Source organism: Silurus meridionalis, chromosome 29, assembly GCF_014805685.1.
Source record: "Silurus meridionalis isolate SWU-2019-XX chromosome 29, ASM1480568v1, whole genome shotgun sequence".
Classification (NCBI taxonomy): Eukaryota; Metazoa; Chordata; class Actinopteri; order Siluriformes; family Siluridae; genus Silurus; species Silurus meridionalis.
Genome location: NC_060912.1, coordinates 6,253,571 through 6,273,369, shown reverse-complemented (window position 1 = coordinate 6,273,369; position 19,799 = coordinate 6,253,571). Strand labels below are relative to the sequence as shown.

General features: G+C 39.9%; 1 protein-coding gene across 1 annotated transcript in view; it reads left to right on the top strand.

Moving 5' to 3' along the window:
- Positions 1–7,708: 7,708 nt before the first annotated feature.
- Positions 7,709–19,799, top strand: part of cers2a (ceramide synthase 2a) — a 36,523-nt gene continuing 24,432 nt past the window's right edge. The window contains 2 exon segments of the mRNA XM_046843888.1: positions 7,709–8,243; positions 9,265–9,456. Coding sequence (XP_046699844.1) covers positions 9,452–9,456 — 5 coding nt within the window. The 5' untranslated portion in view covers positions 7,709–8,243; positions 9,265–9,451.

The following is a 19,799-nucleotide window of genomic DNA, read 5'->3' as shown; positions in this document are numbered from 1 at the left end:
ATATAAAATATTCATTTAAATTACAAAAGTATTGGGACACCTGAATTGTCCAGGCATTTGTGGTTCTTCTCCAGTCTGTTCCCAGAAAGTTGGAGGCACACAATTGTGTGGGATCTTTTGTGTAGGGTGCAGTAGCATGAAATTTTCCCTTGACTCGAACTAGGAGACCCAAACCTGTTCCAACATGACACAACATGCACAAAGCCAGCTTCATGAAGATATAGGGTACATGAGTTGGAGTGTAAGATCTTGTGTAGCCTGCTATGGAGATTTGACGTTAACTCAATTAAACACCATTTGGACAAATTGGAACATTGACTGCACCCCAGGCCTCCTAACCCTACTCCAGCACCCTTGTGGCTAAGCACAAATCCCCACAAACACACTCCAAATCTTCTCAGAAGAGTGGAGGTTATCATAACAGGAAATTGGGACTAAATGTGGAATGGGATGTTCAAAAATCATCTACCGACCTCATAGTCAGGTGTCCACACACTTTTGTCCATATAGTGTAACCTGGAAACATTAGCGAATTGTAATATATATATTTATGATAAAGCGCAGCCCAGAATTCCTATGGTGCATGTTGGAAATTTGTATGCCTGCCAGAAGCCTTTCCCACTGAGACACTAACACTTGAACACACATTTGACCATACACCCATTTAAATGGCTTACTATGTTAAATTGCATGGAAGTATGGTAAGCGTAAGATCACTGCTAAATGCTCCAGCACACGTCCCATGTGTCACCTGTGTCCTCAGATCCGGGAGTCATTTTGAACGATCTAACTCTTTCATTTTTTTTTTTTCTTTCACCCTCTTTCTATTCTAGGTCAAACAAAATAAAGAAGACTGAAGAACTTGGTTTTGGAGAAACAAACAAACAAACAAAACAAAACAAAAATGAAATGAAAATTTAAAAAAACCATATTTTCCTCAGCTGTAAATTAATTATGGGACCAACTGATTCCTGAGACAGAAAATACCTGATACAAAGAACACTAAAAACAAAAATATATACATTTAACAGATTAACACTAACCCGCTGCACAAGACTTGGGTTAATAAATTATACATTTACAGCCTCGTCAGTATACAGCATATGACCAATAACTGTTTATAGGCACATTCTTGTACAGCTAATAACCAGCTCTACACTATCCCTGCAATGTCACTCTCATTTAATGCACACTATTTAAAAGTGTGCGTGTGTGTGTGTGTTTGTGCGCGCGCGTGTGTGTGTGCGTGTGCGTTTGGGAGTTAGGAGGGAAATGCTTTCAAAGCTCCATCTGGCCTTGAACTGAATCTGCACATAAAATGGGACCAACATCATTGTGTAACAGCTGCACAGCAAGGCCTTTTGTTTTGTGGATTTGTTTTTTTTCGCACACTGGTTTGTGCTTACTGCACACTATGGGGATCTACTCAGCACCAGTTATGTGTATATAGAAATTTATTTGGGCTACGTGAAGGCATATCAGCGGGGAGGGATAGAGGGAGGGATGTGGTGGGGGTTCATTCGGGTGGGATTTTTTTTTCAGTTATTTAAGCTCAAAAGCGCAGAGCATCATGGGTATGTTAGCTAGGGAAAAAGGACCGAAAAATTGACTGAATATTGTCCATCATGGTCAAGCAGTAGTTAGATTTTACATTTCCAGATAGAATGATTTGATGGGGGAAAAAATGTAATAAGAAAAGTGGAAAGCATTTGGAAAAAAAAAAAAAAACAATTATTTGTATTTCACTGTATATATCATGGTTTGAAAAATTGAGGTTAAGATTATTATTATTATTATTATTATTATTATTATTATTGTTATTATTATTATTATTATTATCTCCTTATCTAGTTTTTTTCTAATCTTTTTTTTTCAGCATTTAATTAACTTATTGATTTCCTGATTTATTTTTTATTTTTATTATTGTTATTTATGAAGCTTTTATGGAGGTTTACTGGCACATGGTGTGTAGGAGTTAAATTATTTTTAGATCCTTTATTTACAGAATTACAATTGAGGAACAATCATTAATATTTATTTATTTTCTTCCGCCATTGTTTCCTAACCTGTCAATTACAAGAAAAAAAAAGAATAAAAGTTTTAAATAACTGGTTGTGTTTTGTTTTGTGTCATATTCTGTGTGTGTGTGTGTGTGTGTGTGTGTGTGTGTGTGTGTGTGTGTGTGTGTGTGTGTGTGTGTGTGTGTGTGTGCAAAAGTTTGATATTCCCCCCAGGGGATTATTGCATGAGCATATTTAATCATTGTTTGCATTTTTGTTACGCTTTGCCTTGCATTGACCTCGCTGTACTGTGTAGTTAAAGGAAGCGAAAAGATTGAATAACATGGTGAGATATGTGATGTAAAGGTTGGGATGGATTGTTGGCTTGTCCGTGATGGAGAGTGTGTGTCTTTGTATTGCTATAAATAATGATTTTACTGGTTAACAATAAGTCTTCGATTTAGATTTACATTTATGGCATTTGGAAGACGCCTAATCCAAAAAGAATTACAATTATCTTATTATTACAACTGAGCAGATGAGGGTTAAGGGCCTTGCTCAAGGGCCCAGCAGTGCCAGCTTGGTGGTGGGAGGATTTGGAATAATGACCAAATCCAATGCCTTAACCACTGAGGTACCACCTCCTTATTTTTGCAATGATTCTCCTTCTTCCAGCACATTTTCCCCTTTCTGTAATGGACTACTGAAGCTCTGTTAGAGTGCTCACTTCTCTGAATGAGGTTCTTGTTACTGAGTTTGTCTGGACAGCCATCCTCCATTTCACAGTGATGGAGCAACCTGTGTTCCTGGAAACAATGAAGTCTTCAGAAATAGCTCTTGACCCTGACACATTTGACTGTGAAGATCTACAAAATGGACTTGGACTTCATGGTTTGTTTTTTGGCAGGACATGCACATACACACAGGTGTGTACCTTATTTTATTCACAAATACATTTGCCCCAGGTGGACTTCTGGATACTGCAGGATATTTATTATACGTAACATTGTCATGTATAACTGGGAAAAAAATAGAATCTAGATTGGTAAATTAAGTGCCGACGCTTTTCACAAACAACGCATTCTTGCACAAGACTAACGTCTGGCTTAAGCCGTAATAGGCTGCATTGTCTGTGAAGGTAAATAATAATATCAAAACACTCAGGGCGATGAGGTCATCAAAACTCCAAGAAAAGACGGAATGTTTGTTTTTGTTTCTGTTTAAATGGCACAATGCATTACTATGCTGTATTCCGTGTATATATACTGGTTTGGGGTTCCTCAAGTAGTTCAAGAGGTAAAGACTGAATAACCAGGAGCCATGCGAGTTAAACAGGTTTCTGCGGCTTCTTTCAGTTGGGGAAACAAGCATAGGGAATATGTTGGGAAGTTTGGTTTTGTGTTACGTCTATCAAAAAATTGCTGAAGTTTTGTTTTATGTTATGTTTTCAGAAGAACTTAACAGTGTAATATCCTGAGATTTCTAGGGGTAATCCACTCATCTAAACGTCCTAAGGACCCTGTCCCTCAGGTAGACATCTCACTAGACGCTGAAAAAGCGTTCGGAAGGGTTGAACTAAATAAATATTTATTCTCTGTGCTGGAAAGATTCAACTTTGGAACACATTTTCTCTCACTGATTATTACTTTTCCCCTAAGGCATCGATTATTACAAATAAAGTAAGTTCCAAGTCTTTTCCCCTATCAAATGGTATAAGATACGGTTGCCCTCCTAGCCTCTTTCTTTTTACTTTAGCAATTGAACCCCTATACAATGCATTAAGGTGCTCGCAGCATTTTACTGCCATTAACAGTAGGTGGATAGAACATAGAGTATCTTTATATGCCGATAATATGTTTTTGTACCTTTCAGATCCGATCTTATGTACTCCATAAGTAGTTAAGATACTGAATTAATTTGGAACATTCTCAGGCTATAAATAAAAATTTTTGTTTCCCCATAAACAATAAGGGCCTCCATATTTCGAAGAACGATACCCTTTCAGTTGTCTGCATCAGGTTTTTAATATTTAGGGATAAATATCACACAGAGTTTCCCTAACCTTTACAAAGAGAACTTTACTTCTTTAATTGACAAGTTAAAACTAGATCTCAAAAAAGATCTGTATTTTTTATCTTGCATGAAGAATTGTGTAAAAATCAACATTTTACCAAGGCTCTTGTATTTGTTTAAATGCATCCCAATCTTTCTACTGTACCCAAATCTGTTTTTCGGAATCTAGACAGTCTGATCTCATGGGTTATATGAGGTAGAAAAACACCTAGGATTTACTTTATTGGCTTCAGATCCCCAAAGACGTCAGAAGCAAATTCTTGTACTTCTTCATCCCTCCCTGCTTTAGCTTTATTCAAATTGTCAATATAAACGCAATGCCCAGTCGTAGCAAAAGCCCTTGAGATTTGGTTACAATTCAGACAATGTTTTGGTTCCAAAGACTTCTCTTTATAGCCAGCCCTGTATGCAAGAACCACCTATTGCTTTCAGGTCAACTGGACCCAGTCTTCAGTAGCAACAGTCGGGTCTTGTCAAATTCAGTGATCTTTTTATTGATAATGTTTTTGCCTCATTTTCAACTCTCTTTCTTTAAAATACAATCTGCCAAGATCTCACTTGGTTAGAAATGTTCATGTTCGTCATCTAATCCAAAACCATTGTCTTATGCATCCATCCATTCCTCCTAGCACAGGAACGGATGCAGTTTCAAATATTACCTTACATTTGAATGGAGTAATTTCTAATGTATAATACACTTTAATGTCAGGAAAATATATCAATTTGAACAAAATTCATGCAGACTGGACAAAAAAATAATAATTTGGGAGTGGACATGTCAGAGGAAACCTTGAACAATGTATTACTTAGAGTGAATAGAACATCTGTATACTCGCTTTGGCTTAATTCTGTTCAAGGTCTCCCACAGACTTTTACAGAAAGGTTAAAAGAGGAAATTTGCCTCATATGTTTTGGGTTTGCCCCAGACCATTTGATTACCAGATGAATATATTTAAAATTCTGTCTGAGGCATATATTAAGCCTAGTTTTGAAATGGCAGTTTTTGGAGTACCTGAACAAGGCACAGTCATGTCTAGGAAATATCAAGAGTCAAGTCAAGTCAAGTTTATTTCTATAGCGCTTTTCACAACAGACAAGGTCTCAAAGCAGCTTTACAGAAATCAACTGTCAAGGTGAATGGTGTGCATTTATCCCTGATGAGCAGCCATGGCGACTGGGGCAAGGAAAAACTCCCTTAGATGTTATGAGGAAGAAACCTTGAGAGGAACCAGACTCAAAAGGGGAACCCATCCTCATTTGGGTGACATCAAGAGTTTGATCATAAATCTTTTAACAGTACAGAACACTGGAGAGAGAACTAACATGAGCACTGGAGTATAAGATTATAAGTAAATGTTCTTTCTACAGTCTTTGGTATAAAAGTAGGAGCTACTGAGCTCAACATTTGTGATCATCCAGCAACAGCTTCTCCATGCCAGAGCCTTTAAACACTCCAGGAGGTCCAATGTCAAACTCCACACATGTAGTGGGATCCAATTGGCACTGGTACGTCTCTAGATGGTTCAGGATGTTTGCGAATTCTGCATCTACTTCTTTAAAGTCCATAATCTTCACGAGGTGGGACGTGACTGGAGCTGGCCAAACCTCAGGATGCCTCGGGATGGGGAGAGAAAGAGAAGCAGTGGAGAGGAATTAGCGTAGCTGCTGTTCATGATATTAACAGCACAAGTTGATAATGTGCATGTGATCATATGTTCTGGAGCACAAGGTTATGATGTGACGTATGTTATGTGTAGGCTTGCTAAAAAGATATGTTTTTAATCTGCACTTAAACTGGGTGAGTGTGTCTGAACCCCGAACACTGTCAGGAAGACTATTCCAAAGTTTGGGAGCTAAATGTGAAAATGCTCTACCGCCTTTACTGGACTTTGCTATTCTAGGAACTACTAGAAGCCCAGAGTTTTGAGATCTCAGGGCACTAAGACACTTGTGCCTTTGCATGTTCTTTGACTCGGAGAAGAATACTACTTGAAGTAAACCACCCTTAGTTTCTCTCTGGCTTAGAGATCTGATGCTGTTTTTGAAATTGGAGAAAATTTAATATTCTCCACCAAAGGTTTTATTTAGTATGGACTTCAATGATCTCATATTTTGAAAAAGGCGCAAGTCTTCCCCCAAACAAAAATTAATAGTGTAATTAATAGGCCTGTGCAAATTGTAATGTGTAATGCAGTCATACACAATGGACCAACAATGTTGTTAGGTATTCCCTAATCGATTTTAATGTTGAAACTTTGAGATTTTGTGTGTTTTTGTGTGTTTGGAAAATTTTGATAAGCATTGTCAATTATTTTTGTATGTAATACTTCACTCTGTTCTTTCTTCAAAACATTCTAAAAACATTCTAAAAATCACTGTGTTAATCTTTTTTTCCAATTCATATGTTTCTTTTGTTTACACTTTTTCAAGCAGTGTACAGTATCTTAATGTTGTAGTTTTTATACAATGATATTTCAGCTATCACAGGTGAAAGGAATCTGTCTTCAGGGCTTCAGAATCGGCATATCATTAAAACTGTTGCTTTAATCGATTAGATTTTGATTTGGCGACACTGGGGGCATCTAGTAGGCGTACAATAATGTCGGCATCGTGTATTTTGATTGTATGGCCAAAGAGCCCACTAGTCAGAGCTCGCAAACTGCATCTGTAGCAACATGCACAAGTTATAATATATTCATGTAAACTTGATACTGTAGCTGTTTTATCATTGCACAATGGCTGACATAGGAAAAGACATTGATTTGCTAGCAAAAATATTTACAAGGCCATTTTTAAGATGGACTTTTTCAGTAAAGATGGACACCGTGAGAAAAGGTGAGCCAAAACAGTTGAAAACATTTGTTGAGCATTTTCAAGAACCATTTATAATTTTCTTGTCACTAGAATTTGCACAAAAACACACAATTTGCCCTCATTTCAAATCCACAGGAAACCCGTAAATAATTTTTCATGGCCAGATAACTCGAAAGGTACTCAAGGTTAATATCGATGCTTCTGCGAGAGATGATGTATGGCTGCAGTGAAAGGAGACTTGTGTATATTCGATCTCTTGTTTTAGTAATGCTATTCCTTCTCGCTTTATGAGATGTTTTGTCATGGAGCGCTCTGTTATGCTGCATTTCTGTATAACATTGACGGTTTTTATAGCCGTGGTGTCATAATGATGGCGGACTGATTGAAGGTGGAACACCACTGAAGGTTTAGGTGTGATGTTGGACCACCACTGCACTGTACTGTATATACAGAAAAATCTGCATCTCATACATCCTTATACGGACATGATAATGTTAAATTAAGGAAACGGATTAATGCAGTGATTTATTTAATTGTTATATTCGTTATTTTCAACCTGCAAAGTGGAGGCTAATCGTGATATTAATAATTATATATATAATAATTATTATTTTTATTATTATTGTTATTATTATTATTAGCCTCCACTTTGCAGGTCGAAAATAACAAATATCATAATAATAATAATAATAATAATAATACAATTTATATTATTATTATTATTATTATTATTATTATTATTGTTATTATTATTATTATCCTCCACTTTGCAGGTCGAAAAAAAAAAAAAAATAGCGCCATTTTAAGAAACGTCATCGCCGACGTTACCCCGCCCACTTGTGTTGAGCCCCGCCCCCTCTTTGATATTGTGAGGGAGTCTGCTGACGGGCTTCAGGCTCCACAAAGCGAATCAGCCGCGGGGATTTTCAGCCAAGAAACACGGTGGAAACCAGAACCCCAGCACCGACTAATAACCTCCGAAACGGCACCGAGGGTTGTTTTACTTCCTTAAGATTACTATTATCGGCGGTTTTTTTTTCCTTCCTCTTTTTTTAATAGAAGAAGAAGGAGGCCGGTCGCTTGGGGAACGCTGCCGAATGAAATTGAAGCAGCCTGAAGCCGACGTGGAGGAGCCGCATCTCCGGACATTATAAAAGTTTTCTACGGAAATTTCAGGAGTAAAAAAAATGACTGTGAATTACGGAGCACGGACTATGGTCCCAGACTGTCCTTAAACAACTCTGGACTTTTGGGTTTATTTTATATATAACTAGTTTTTTTTTTGGAAAGTGGGGAAGAGTTTTTGGTGGCGAGTTCACACCCTTTTTTTGCGCTTCGTACCTGCTTTGGGCGGAAGTGAGTACCGTTATGGCACACACACACACACACACACGGAGCAGCTGTCTCCTTTTCTGAACTACTTTACAACCTGCCTAAGGACGTGTTTTGCGCAACACACACGACAGCTACACAGATAGTAATTCTTGTTATTGCGCATGCGCACACGCGCGCTCTTGTTCAGGCCCTGCCTCAAAGCGGGACACTTCCGGTTCTGACTTGACTGTTGCCTTGACTCACCCCGGAGAGGGAAACACGTGGTATAACCCCTGATTTTGCATCATGTTGCCCAGCTGTTGGTGTGTGTGGGTGTGTGGGTGGGGGGTGGTTGTAAATGGGGCACTTTGAGTATGTGTTCAGGGATGTGGAAGAGGAACACCAGGCGTACACATCCTATTGGTCTCAGGGCACCAATCACACACCCAAATTACATGTTCATTTTGAATGATGTACTGGAAAGTAGGATAAAACCAGAGAATCTGGAGAAAACCTTCTGTTTGTGGTGTGAGCGTCCATACTGGTTTGAGGTCACTCGCTGAACTTGGGATTGAAACGATTGTCCTGGTGTACAGGTAGGAATTCTGAATGAAGGGTTACAAGGTTTTGGACGATTGCAGCATTAACAGTTGTGTATGTAGTGATGTTTGCGGTCAGTCTTGAAGAGTTTGGTGCACACTGAGCGATAGTCCTTTTCGATTGTTGCTTGTCAGACTCTACAAACATGTTAATCATCATACCAACATTGTTTTTCCCTCCATAACTCCATACGTCTTTCTTCGTGCCGTTGTGTGTCCATCAGACTCGTTTCCACATTTTCCCTCAGCTGGTTTGAAGTTGTCTCACTAATTAGGTCGTCTGGTTCGGCGCTCCTATCGGTTCTTGGTTTGTTTACGGGCATCTTAGGAGCAGTCACACTGTTTGAAACCTTCTAAACTGCCAGAATTTCGGTCAACATGTCAAAACCAGCGATCAAAGCCTACAGATTTTAGCCTCAGATTATAGGAATTGTTTAGGATTTTCAAAATGTGTTTGTGTCTAGGTTTACACAGTGAGCCTTGCTTGGACGGTTGGAGGAAAAGTAAAAAAACCTGGAGGAAACCTAATCAGGCTGAACATATGCACAGATATTGACCACCCAGAAGCTCAGGATGGAACCTGCAACTCCGGCACTGCGAGGCATCAACACTTCCTTCCACGAGTGGACTCTCTGACCAAGATCTCTACCTATGAGGTAGACCCTTGTGTCTGTTCCATCACTAATATCTAGCAAACAGCACCGGCTGTGACCGCTCCAACCCTGCGTTCGCTGGCTAGTTTGGAAAGACAGCAGTCTGAGATTTATTGCTCAGTCCTATGAAACTTGGGAATGCAAAGCCGTACCTTGAAGCATGTTGATTGACCTAAATCCAGGGGCATCTTCGGAAGAGGGCGAGAGTGCACGAGTTGGCGAATGGTTTCGACATTTCCGGGGGTTCGTTGAAGGTCTCCCTGATCTTCTGGTGAAGTTCTTCCGCTCTTGAATCACGCGTGCCGCTCAAAACACCCGAAACGACTCGTTACAGTATCGCCGTACGTCAAACGCACTTCACGTGCTAACTCCATGATGGAATCGCAGACGTGGTAAAGCACGTGGTCAGAATAGCACCAGTTTGTCTCAAATTTCTTCATACTTCATTTTAATTACCTGAACAAAAGATCACCAGGTTCTGAATCGAAGTGTGTGTGTGTGTGTGTGTGTGTGTGTGTGTGTGTGTGTGTACATACGTACATCGCCTATTTTAAAGGTGCAGCTGTTTACACTGTTGTGCTCTGAGTGGCCATATGAGTGGGGAAGTGGTTAAAATGTTTTTCTTCAGATAGGAAGGTTGTGAGTTCAAATTCCAGCACCGCCAAACTGACACTGATTGGCCCTTGAGCAATAACAGGTTGTTAAGTGGCTTTTTTTTTTTTTTTTTGGATCATCGAATGTGCAGTACACAGTGAAACTAAACAGCGAAATTCACCCGAGCAAACAGACCAATACCCGGTACTGCGAATTGTGCATGTGTGCAAACAGCGGAACACAATGAGACAACAAACAGACTTCACCCAGCATTAATGTGTGTATAAAGTAATGAAAAAACATTGGATCCAATTCAAAGGCTAGTTTTGCATTACAGAGCAGTTCAGGGTGCTAATCTTAACTCGCCACTTAAATACCAGTGTTGGGTGAAGAGTAACGTGAGCTCGCTGACGTTGTCGCTAAAGTAAAAAAAAAAGCTGTTTTTTTTGTGTCTGCACAGTAAAAGCTCTCTCTGTTTCCTGCTGAACCTGTGTATAGATATCATCATGACTGAGAATGCAGCGCTTACGTGATCTCCCGCTCACTAGCATGCGATGATGATGTAATGCATCAATTCAAGAAGGAGTGGACGAATACTGTATACTCTAAATAGGTAAAAGCGTTCGGACTTTTCCAACCATACGTGGTTCTTGCCCAAACTTTTCCCCTCACGTAGTTGAAGGCACACAACTGCTATAGGATGTCTTTAGACTCGGATCAAATCTATCGATCCCGTAAGAGGAAATTAGTGCGTCACAGCAGCGGCAGGTTACGCAAACTGTAGTAGTGGAGGAAAAAAAAAAATGAGCGGAATGTACTTCAATAAATGTGACGTATGAATAAATACAATATTGCAGACGATGCATAAAAAACGGTGCAATCTGGCAATTCGAAACGACAAAGAAATGAAAGGTGCAAATTTTCAGTGTGTGGAAGTTGCTATTATCATCTGTTACGTAAAGGTGAGTCATTGTACAGCGCAATGGCATATGGTAGGAATGATTTCCTGAACCGCTCCTTTGTGAATCAGTCTGTTGGAGAATGATCTCCGCTGCATCTCCATGGGCGAGTGCGATGGATTTTCCCCGATTTGATACGAGTTTGTTCAGTGACCTGTCGTCCCTCACGGGCTCCAATTTGTGTCCAATTATGTATTCAGCTTTGCTATCCATAGATGCAGCAGAATTTAATTTTCCCTTCACTTTCAACCAGGAGACTTGAACCTATTTCATGATGATGTTTCTGTGCACAACGAGAGCTCCATGAATATATAGTTTCAATGGAAGATCTCGAGTGGCCTGCTATAGAGCTCTGACCTCACAACTATTGAACACCTTTGGGACGAATGTGAACGTTGAACGCACCCCAGGACTCCTCACCTTCTCACCTACATCAGTACCTGACTTTACTAATATCTATCTATCTATCTATCTATCTATCTATCTATCTATCTATCTATCTATCTATCTATCTATCTATCTATCTATCTCTCTATCTATCTATCTCTCTCTCTCTCTCTCTCTCTCTCTCTCTCTCTCTCTCTCTCTCTATCTAGGAAAATAATTTATTTAGCTCATTGATTAGTTTGAACGCTTTCCAGCCAATCAGAATCGAGTATTGAGACTGACTACGGTATAATTATTAGCAAATGGCCAACATCTTCAGCGTTACTCTGTCACACATCCTTTAAATTGTCACATGTTGTAGCAGATATAAAGAGGAGTAAAAAATAACACACAGCAAGACAGAAAACATTGTTGCCGATGAAGCTCAAAGTGCAAAGTTCTCCCAGCTGATGACTTCCCTTATGTCAGAAATCTTAAAGGAACAGCTGATCGTTACGAAGCTTTAGAGAACCTTTCAGTCAATTTTGCAAAAGCACTCATCCGATGCAATAGGATTGAAGATCGAGAAATCGAAATCGTACACCTAAACCCATTTACTTTCTTGTGTAATTGACTTTTTGCCTTCCAAATGCCAGTTTATATGCTCCAATGATATTGATGACTTTTGTATTGGACTTTGGATCAGTGTGTGACCAGTTTTTTTGCTCGTATTGCAGCGAGCGATGAAAAGAACCGTCTAACATCATTTGATTGTAGGGATTTTCTTTCCTTCTATAACATCAGAACCTGAACAACAGTTTAATACTGGCTTTTGCATCAGAAGCTGTGTGTTTATGTGTAATAATGTGAAATGTAACAGAGGGGAAAAGGTATCGAACTCATGAAGAAAGGGAGGTGAAACAAGGGCATGGAAAGCCAAGACACCAGCTGAAATCAATCAGTAATTAGATAACAATCCTGCCCCTTGACAGTGCAAATGAATATTCAGTCCCAACTAATGGCCTGTATAAAGGTGTCCCATTACCAAGGTGTCACACAAGAAACATCTCATGATGGGTAAAAGCAAAGAGCGCTCTCAAGACCGTCGCAACCTTATTGTTGCAAAACATACGGATGCCATTGGTTACAGAAGGATTTCTAAACTTCTCAATGTTTCAGTGAGCACTGTTGGGTCCATAATCCAGAAGTGGAAAGAACATCATTACACCATAAACCGGCCACGACCAGAAGCTCCTCGCAAGATTTCTGACAGAAGAGTAAAAAGAATATCAAAGGAGTTGTCCAAGAGCCAAGGACCACATGTGGAGAGCTTCAGAAAGAGCTTGTATTAGTAGGTACAATTGTTTCAAAGAAAACAATAAGTAATGCACTCAACCAGCATGTGCATGCTCACCACGCAAGACTCCACTTCTGAAGAACATGCACGGTGAAACTCGCACAACATTTGGACAAGCCTCTGAAATATTGGGAGTATATAGTCTGGTCAGATGAGACCAAAATTGAACTCTTTGGATGCCATTATACACACCATGTTTGGAGGACAAATGGCACTGCGCATCACCTCAACACCACCATACCAACAGTGAAGTTTGGAGGTGGGAACATTATAATGTGGGACTGTTTTTCAGCATATGGTACTGGCAAACTTCATATAATTGAAGGAAGTATGAATGGAAAAATGTACCGAAACATTCCTGATAAAAATCTGCTGCCATCTACCAGGATGATGAAGATGAAACTAGAGTGAACATTTCAGCATGACAATGATCCCAAACACACAGCTCTTACTTGGTTTCAGAGAACGAAAATGAAGCTGCTTGAATGGTCCAGCCAATCACCTGACTTGAATCCCATTAAAAATCTATGGAAAGAACTAAAGATCAGAGTTCATAGAAGAGGCTACAGATCAGTTTTCGTAGAAGAATGGGCCAAAATCACACCTGAGCAATGCTAGAAAACTAGATTCTCCATACAGGAGGCGTCTTGAAGCTGTTATTACCGACAAAGGCTTTTGTACCAAGTATTAAATACATTGTGTTTAATACTTTTCCCCTGTCATTTCACATTATTACACATACCTTAATGTGTGGGTTGCATGGGTTGTTGCCAACATCTGGTACAAATTTCAAATCAGGAGCACCTTTAGAAATATATTTACTGAGAAAAACAGTGTTTAGTTTTTTTTTTTCTTTTCTTTTACAAGATTCAACTATCAGTTGACTATAGGCCAGACTTAATTTGACTATGTAAATACTTAGTCGAGGATCTATCTATCTGTCTATCTGTCTATCTGTCTATCTATCTATCTATCTATCTATCTATCTATCTATCTATCTATCTATCTATCTATCTATCTATCTATCTATCCCTATATTATCTAAGGATTTACACTGTCGTACAAAACTGCATGTCAAGTTGAAAGACAAATCTGACTTTTTATCTTTTTAAAGTAGAAATGAAAGTGGTATATGGTTAAACATTCCGTAAAAAAAAAAAACAACTAATCCTCACAACATTTTAAAGTCAGGACGCACAGAACGTCACGAGAAGATACAGACGGAAACGTATAAAAACGTTTTGTATGATCAAACAAATGCAAAGGCCGCGCCGCCGACGGGATTTGCATTTGACGTGCCTGCAAATCCATTTAAATCGCTTAAATTGCCGGTGCGAGCGGGCGCTCTCTCTCTAGGTACAGCGCAACATCGATGCGCCGATACACAATTAAACATTAATTTACGAGATTAAATCAGAACACAATATATACCTTTATAGAATCATTGTTCAAGTCGGTCACGGAAAATGAAAAATTGTCACAGGGGTGGTGGGATATGTTCATACATGTTAAAAATATTTATAAAAAAACATTTTTCACATTTTGATTTACCGCATTATCATACTGGGCTGTATAATAACTTATTGGGAGAAAACTGGTAGTCCTATGTGGAGTCAGACACTAAACACACACACACACACACACGTATATAACCAGAGTGAGTCTCGTAGTTCAACTGAAGGGAAAATGTAACGCTATCGAATTCAACGACATCCTATACAGTTGTGTGCATCAAAGTTTGTGGTTACAGTTTGTGGAAAAAGCACCTATTGGCTTGAAAAGAGAGATGGACAGATTACTGCCCCAGAGTTCCCCATGCTTAGGCTGGTTTCCATGGTTTCAAGCACACACTTGCCAAACGTTTGTTCGCTTATTTCCATTGCCGTATCACTGAACGACGAACAAAAGAGTGGAATGAGTGTGTATGCAGCCCTAAAAACCCAAACTGTTTATAAATAGGACAAAATGTTCACTACTCTGTCCAGTCATATTCTTTATAAACACCACTGATGTGTAAATTTGTTATTTTTCTTTCTTTGTCTTGCACCTGGACATTTTGCAGGCAGTCTTGTCCTTGCTGCAGGATCGATCACTGTCTAAAAGCGGATGCGGAGCTGAGTTAAAACATGATATCAGGCTGTCCTTCATCCCCACTTCTCCCAGCATCACACATGCATTTCGATTAAGACGGCGCTTGATTTAGAAAAAAAACTGTACAAAAAGTGAACCACATTTTACATCTCAGACTCACTTCGTATCATTTCGAGTGATGTGTCTGAGGTTGAGGAACCACCAAAGCCAGAATTAAACCCCCTAACGCCCACTCCCTACCCGGCAAAGTGTTTTCTCTGTATTTAATTGAAAATAAATCCCATGGTCGCTACGGCTCTAATTTCAGGTACGGCATCACATCCTTATTGTTAACATAAAGCGCACGTTTAAAGAGAAACAGGACAAAACTAAAACCGTCTTCCAAGTGGATGTTTCGTACAGAAACGCCTTACATTGTTAAATTGACTCTTAATTCACAAATTATTACATGAATTCAGTGGATTAAACCCTTTTAAATCCGACCTACACATGTAAAAAAAATATATATATATATATGCTACCCCATAATGTCTTTGCATTTTTACTGTATTTTCAGTACATGCATACATTTTTTTTTTAACATTTTTAAGATTTTAATGGTTTCATATATTGCATATAACGCCATATCAGGGCCATTATGGGATATGAGCAAAAACTTGAAACGTGTGTGTTTTAAAATTTAAAAAAATCTGTGGGGTTTTAATTTCTATCAAGGACGAAAGCCACATATACACTTTGCATCGTTGGGCAGACGTCACTTGTTTTGCATTACGCCTTGCATTTTCCCTTGAATTAAGGAAATGTCCTGAATCACCAGATCATCATACTGGAAATTTCCGCATTTAAAACTGGAATATTCAAATTTTTTTCATGTAAATTTCTGTTGTTTTCTTCCAATATTCTGAGTTTTAAACTTGAAAATTTTGACTTACAAACCTGAAAATTCTAAGCTGCAGTTCTTTTTTTCAATTCCCATATTGTCGTATGCCATCGTATGAATTTATTTTGGGTTTTGGACCTTTTTTTATTTAATTTTATTTAATGTGTTTTCCACATTTCTGCAGAATGACTTCAAGTTGCATAGACGGTAAAAAAGAGTCTATACAACGCAAGTGTATAGATCATCTTCGGGTTTTTTCCTCCTCTCATCATCCTGAAGTGAAATGTGTGACAAGACTGATTTCCCTTCAGGTCACTAATCTTTACCCTGAATGGACCGTTCCAAGCTGTTAATGCTTTGATTTGTGTTTGCGCTATTGTGCTAGAATGGTGAAAATGGTGTTTTTTTTTTTTTTTTTTATCAGGGACCTTCAGGTTTTGGACCAGAATAGAAGCTTGTTTTGTGGTTGCATTTTAACTGAAGAATATCAGAACTGTACCGCCACCACCGCGCTTCACCATGGGCTTATCTTTTGGTGAGGCGCAGTCAGACAGTCAGTTTTTATTTATTTGATAAAAGTTCTAGTACTTCCCAAGTGTTTCTGCCGCTCCAGTGAAGTTGCTGTTGGTCTCCTGGTAGCCTCTCTGACAAATGTTGTTCTTGTCTTTTCTTCAAGCTTCGGTCGTCAGATGAAACCAAACCGATGTCGAGAAAACCCTTCAGAAACTTCTGACCTGTATTTGGGGTTAACTCGAATCTATTCCCTGATTACGGTGTATGATCTTTACTTTCGAACAGGAGATTGAAGATAATAGGATCTAGCTGTTAGTCACATGACACTTTTATAAAATAGTGCAGAGGGTAAAGTAAGTTGTTTTTATTTATTTATTTATTTACTTTAAAACAGCTCAGTTTAGTCTTTTTTTAACGTTTTGTGCCATTTGAAGTCGCTCAATCAGCCTTCACATTAGCGAGTCATGCTGTATGTAAATCGACATGTCTTCTCAGGACTTATCTCCGGCGCTAATTGGATTTTCATGCATGTCTGATATCTTGTGTAAATACTTCCACGAAAAACGAACAACAATGTTCAGCATTATCAATTATTGCAATATCCTGATTAGCGTTATCTCTGAACACGATTGCGCTTCATGAACGCGAGCAGCCTTCAGTCTTTGTACCTCATAAACGCCTCTATAACCTCGCGCATGAAATAGTTCTGGAGATCTAGCCTGTTTCTTATCTGGTACCTGAATCTGGTGAGCTAGTTTGCACAAGCAAAAACATCTGTTTGAGCGATCAAAGTTCACTCAGGCTGCTCTGTGAAGGAGTCGGTCCGCTTATCTTTAGATATAAACAGAAGGAAGGTGTGTGTTTAGTGTCAGTACACGAGAGGAGTTTTGGGTCACATGTTTGCAGTCGTAGGATTCGGATTTTGACAAATAACTCGGAATTAGAATTTAGAACACGGCTGACCAGAATGAGCAGCTCATTAACCGGACCGCTGCGTCCGAGCAGGAACCGAATGTAATGTGTAAAGACCAAGGGGATAAAACTCACGTTTCACTGACCATCTTCTGTGTATTTGTTTGTCTCGGTGTCACAATCAGTGACACACACACTCGCACTCTCTCACACACACACACACACACACACTCTCTCTCTCTCTCTCTCTCTCTCTCACACACACCACATTTTCACTTTTTCTCTCTGTATGGGTGTCTGTGTCTCTCATTCACTGATTCTCTCTCTCTCCCCTTCCCACTGCCATTCTCTCTGCTTTACTGCCTCACTGCCCCTCTCTCTCTCTCTATCTCTCTCTCTCTCTCTCTCTCTCTCTCTCTGCCCTACTGCCTTACTCTCACTGCCTCTCTCTCTCTCCCCTCATGCAATGATTCTCTTTCTACCTGTGCCGCTCATTCACTGATTACCCCCCTGTGCCGGACTGGCTTTCTCTTTTTATCTCTCTATCTCTCTCTTTCCCTCATGCACTGTTTCTCATCCTACCTGTGCCTCTCTCATTAACTGATATTCTCTCTCTCTCTCTCTCTCTCTCTCTCTCTCTCTCTCTCTCTCTCTCGTCACTGCCACCGGTTGCAGGTAACAGTGGTGGTATTGTGCCGCAGTAGTCAGAGACAGTAGCCATGCTGTCATGGTGACTCACAGAATGACTCCATTGAGAGTTGAGGCGTGTAACAGTGCTGGTGTCCTGTTGACTCATTCTGTGCTGCTGCCAGTACGAGGACGACGGAAATCAAGCCGCCCTCTGGTGCACCTCGTAATCGTGGGCGGTCCCGAGACGAACATAACATCAGTGCTGTCTTTAAAAAGCATACCTCTGCTTTATCTTCACTCCCGCTGCTTCCTGTGGCGCGCTGGAAAGAAGTTTCTAAATGAAATTGCCACTGAAGTGCTATAAGCAGCACCACTTTAATGACCACTGGTAAACCCAGACAGCAGCTCTGTTCAGATTACTGAGACAATTAACACATTACACTTCCTTATGATGGAAAAGCAGGCGAGTAAAGCGCAGGGCTTTAAACAATAAAACAATATATAATTTCCTGATACTGATATGGTCAGTCATGTCACAATACACGTTATTGAGGATATTGCAATATATTTTAATATATTTACCTGGATTAAATCTTTTCAAATGGAATGTTTACCGATTTGCTTTTCCCATTACACATTTAGTCTCCATTTGCTGTTAATAACCTTCACTCTTCTGGGAAAATGCACCAATAAATCAGCAGTCCCTGATTCTGCAGACAGCGAAAGTCAATAAAATTGAGTTTTTATTCTTTTTGGTTCCAAATGATCTACAGCCCGGTTTATGTTTGCAGCCCAGTGGTTTCAGGCCCCTGAACTAGATTTTGGATTGTGCTTGTGGAGATTAGTGCTCATCCAGCCACTAGGGTGTTAGTAGATTCACATACTGATGTATGTCTACACTTATGTTTTAGTTTAAAAACGCTTAATTTTCTCTGTTTTTTAGCCTTTGAGACGGCGCTTTCAGTCAACGAAAACTTTGTGTTTGAAAACGCTCTCCAAAGTGGATACTTTTTTAAAACGGTTGTTTTGTGCCACTGGTTTCGTGCTGGAAGAAGAAAGAGAGACACAAAAGAGAGTTCATCAAACACAGCTTTTATTCTCCTTCTGTTTTCACCCATTCTTTTTCCGTTTCCGGGGCTCACGCACATGCTCGCGTCCGTCTTGCCACTCGTGGATCGGCTCGCTTTCCTCCGGCGTCCTCCTGTTTCACTCGTGGATCGGCACGCTTTCACTTTCTAGCGTCCGCACGAGTTTTCTCGCTTTTCTTAGCGTCCACCTAAGTGCATTTGCTGGCCGGCGCTCTCCGCCTGCACTTAGTGGCCGTTCGGTGATCATTCCGCTCTTCTCCACTTTGTGGCGCTCTCTGGGAGGCTGGTGTCTCTCTCCTCTTTACTGGCATCGCCAGACTATAACCGATTAGTCTCATTACCTGCAGGTGTTTCCGTCCGGCTCCACCCTCCACTCACGCACAAACGTTGTTTTCACGTCACGTGTGTGGACTGTGAAAACGGAGGCTTTCGAAAACAATAAATAAACGACAGTGATTAAACGGCGGGCGGAAATGCCGAAGGCTGGAGCGTTCAGGGACTTTTTCAGACGTTTTAGAGTGAACGAGCAACTTATAAGAAATTATTGAAAACGAACGTTTAAGAGCGTTTTAAGGGGAAAGCAGCGTTTTCAAATATATCCAGATTAGTGTAGATGTAGGCCATAGTGTGAGGACGATTTACAGTGCATACTTTCCTGCACCTGGGCAACTTGTATTCATTGAGTTGGCCATGAACTCTAATGATTACCAGAGTATCATATCGTCAAACATAAGGCCTTCTGTCTGACAGATAAAGCTTGGCTGAAATGTGGTCATGCAACAGGACAATGATCTCAAGCACACTCACAAATACAGAATGGCTGAAAAAGAACAGAATCAAGGTGTTGCAACGGCCCAGTCAAAGTCCACACCTCAATCCAACTGAAATGCTGTGGCAGGACCTCAGGAAAGCTGTGCATAAATCAATGTCCCCAAACCTCAATAAGCTGAAACAGC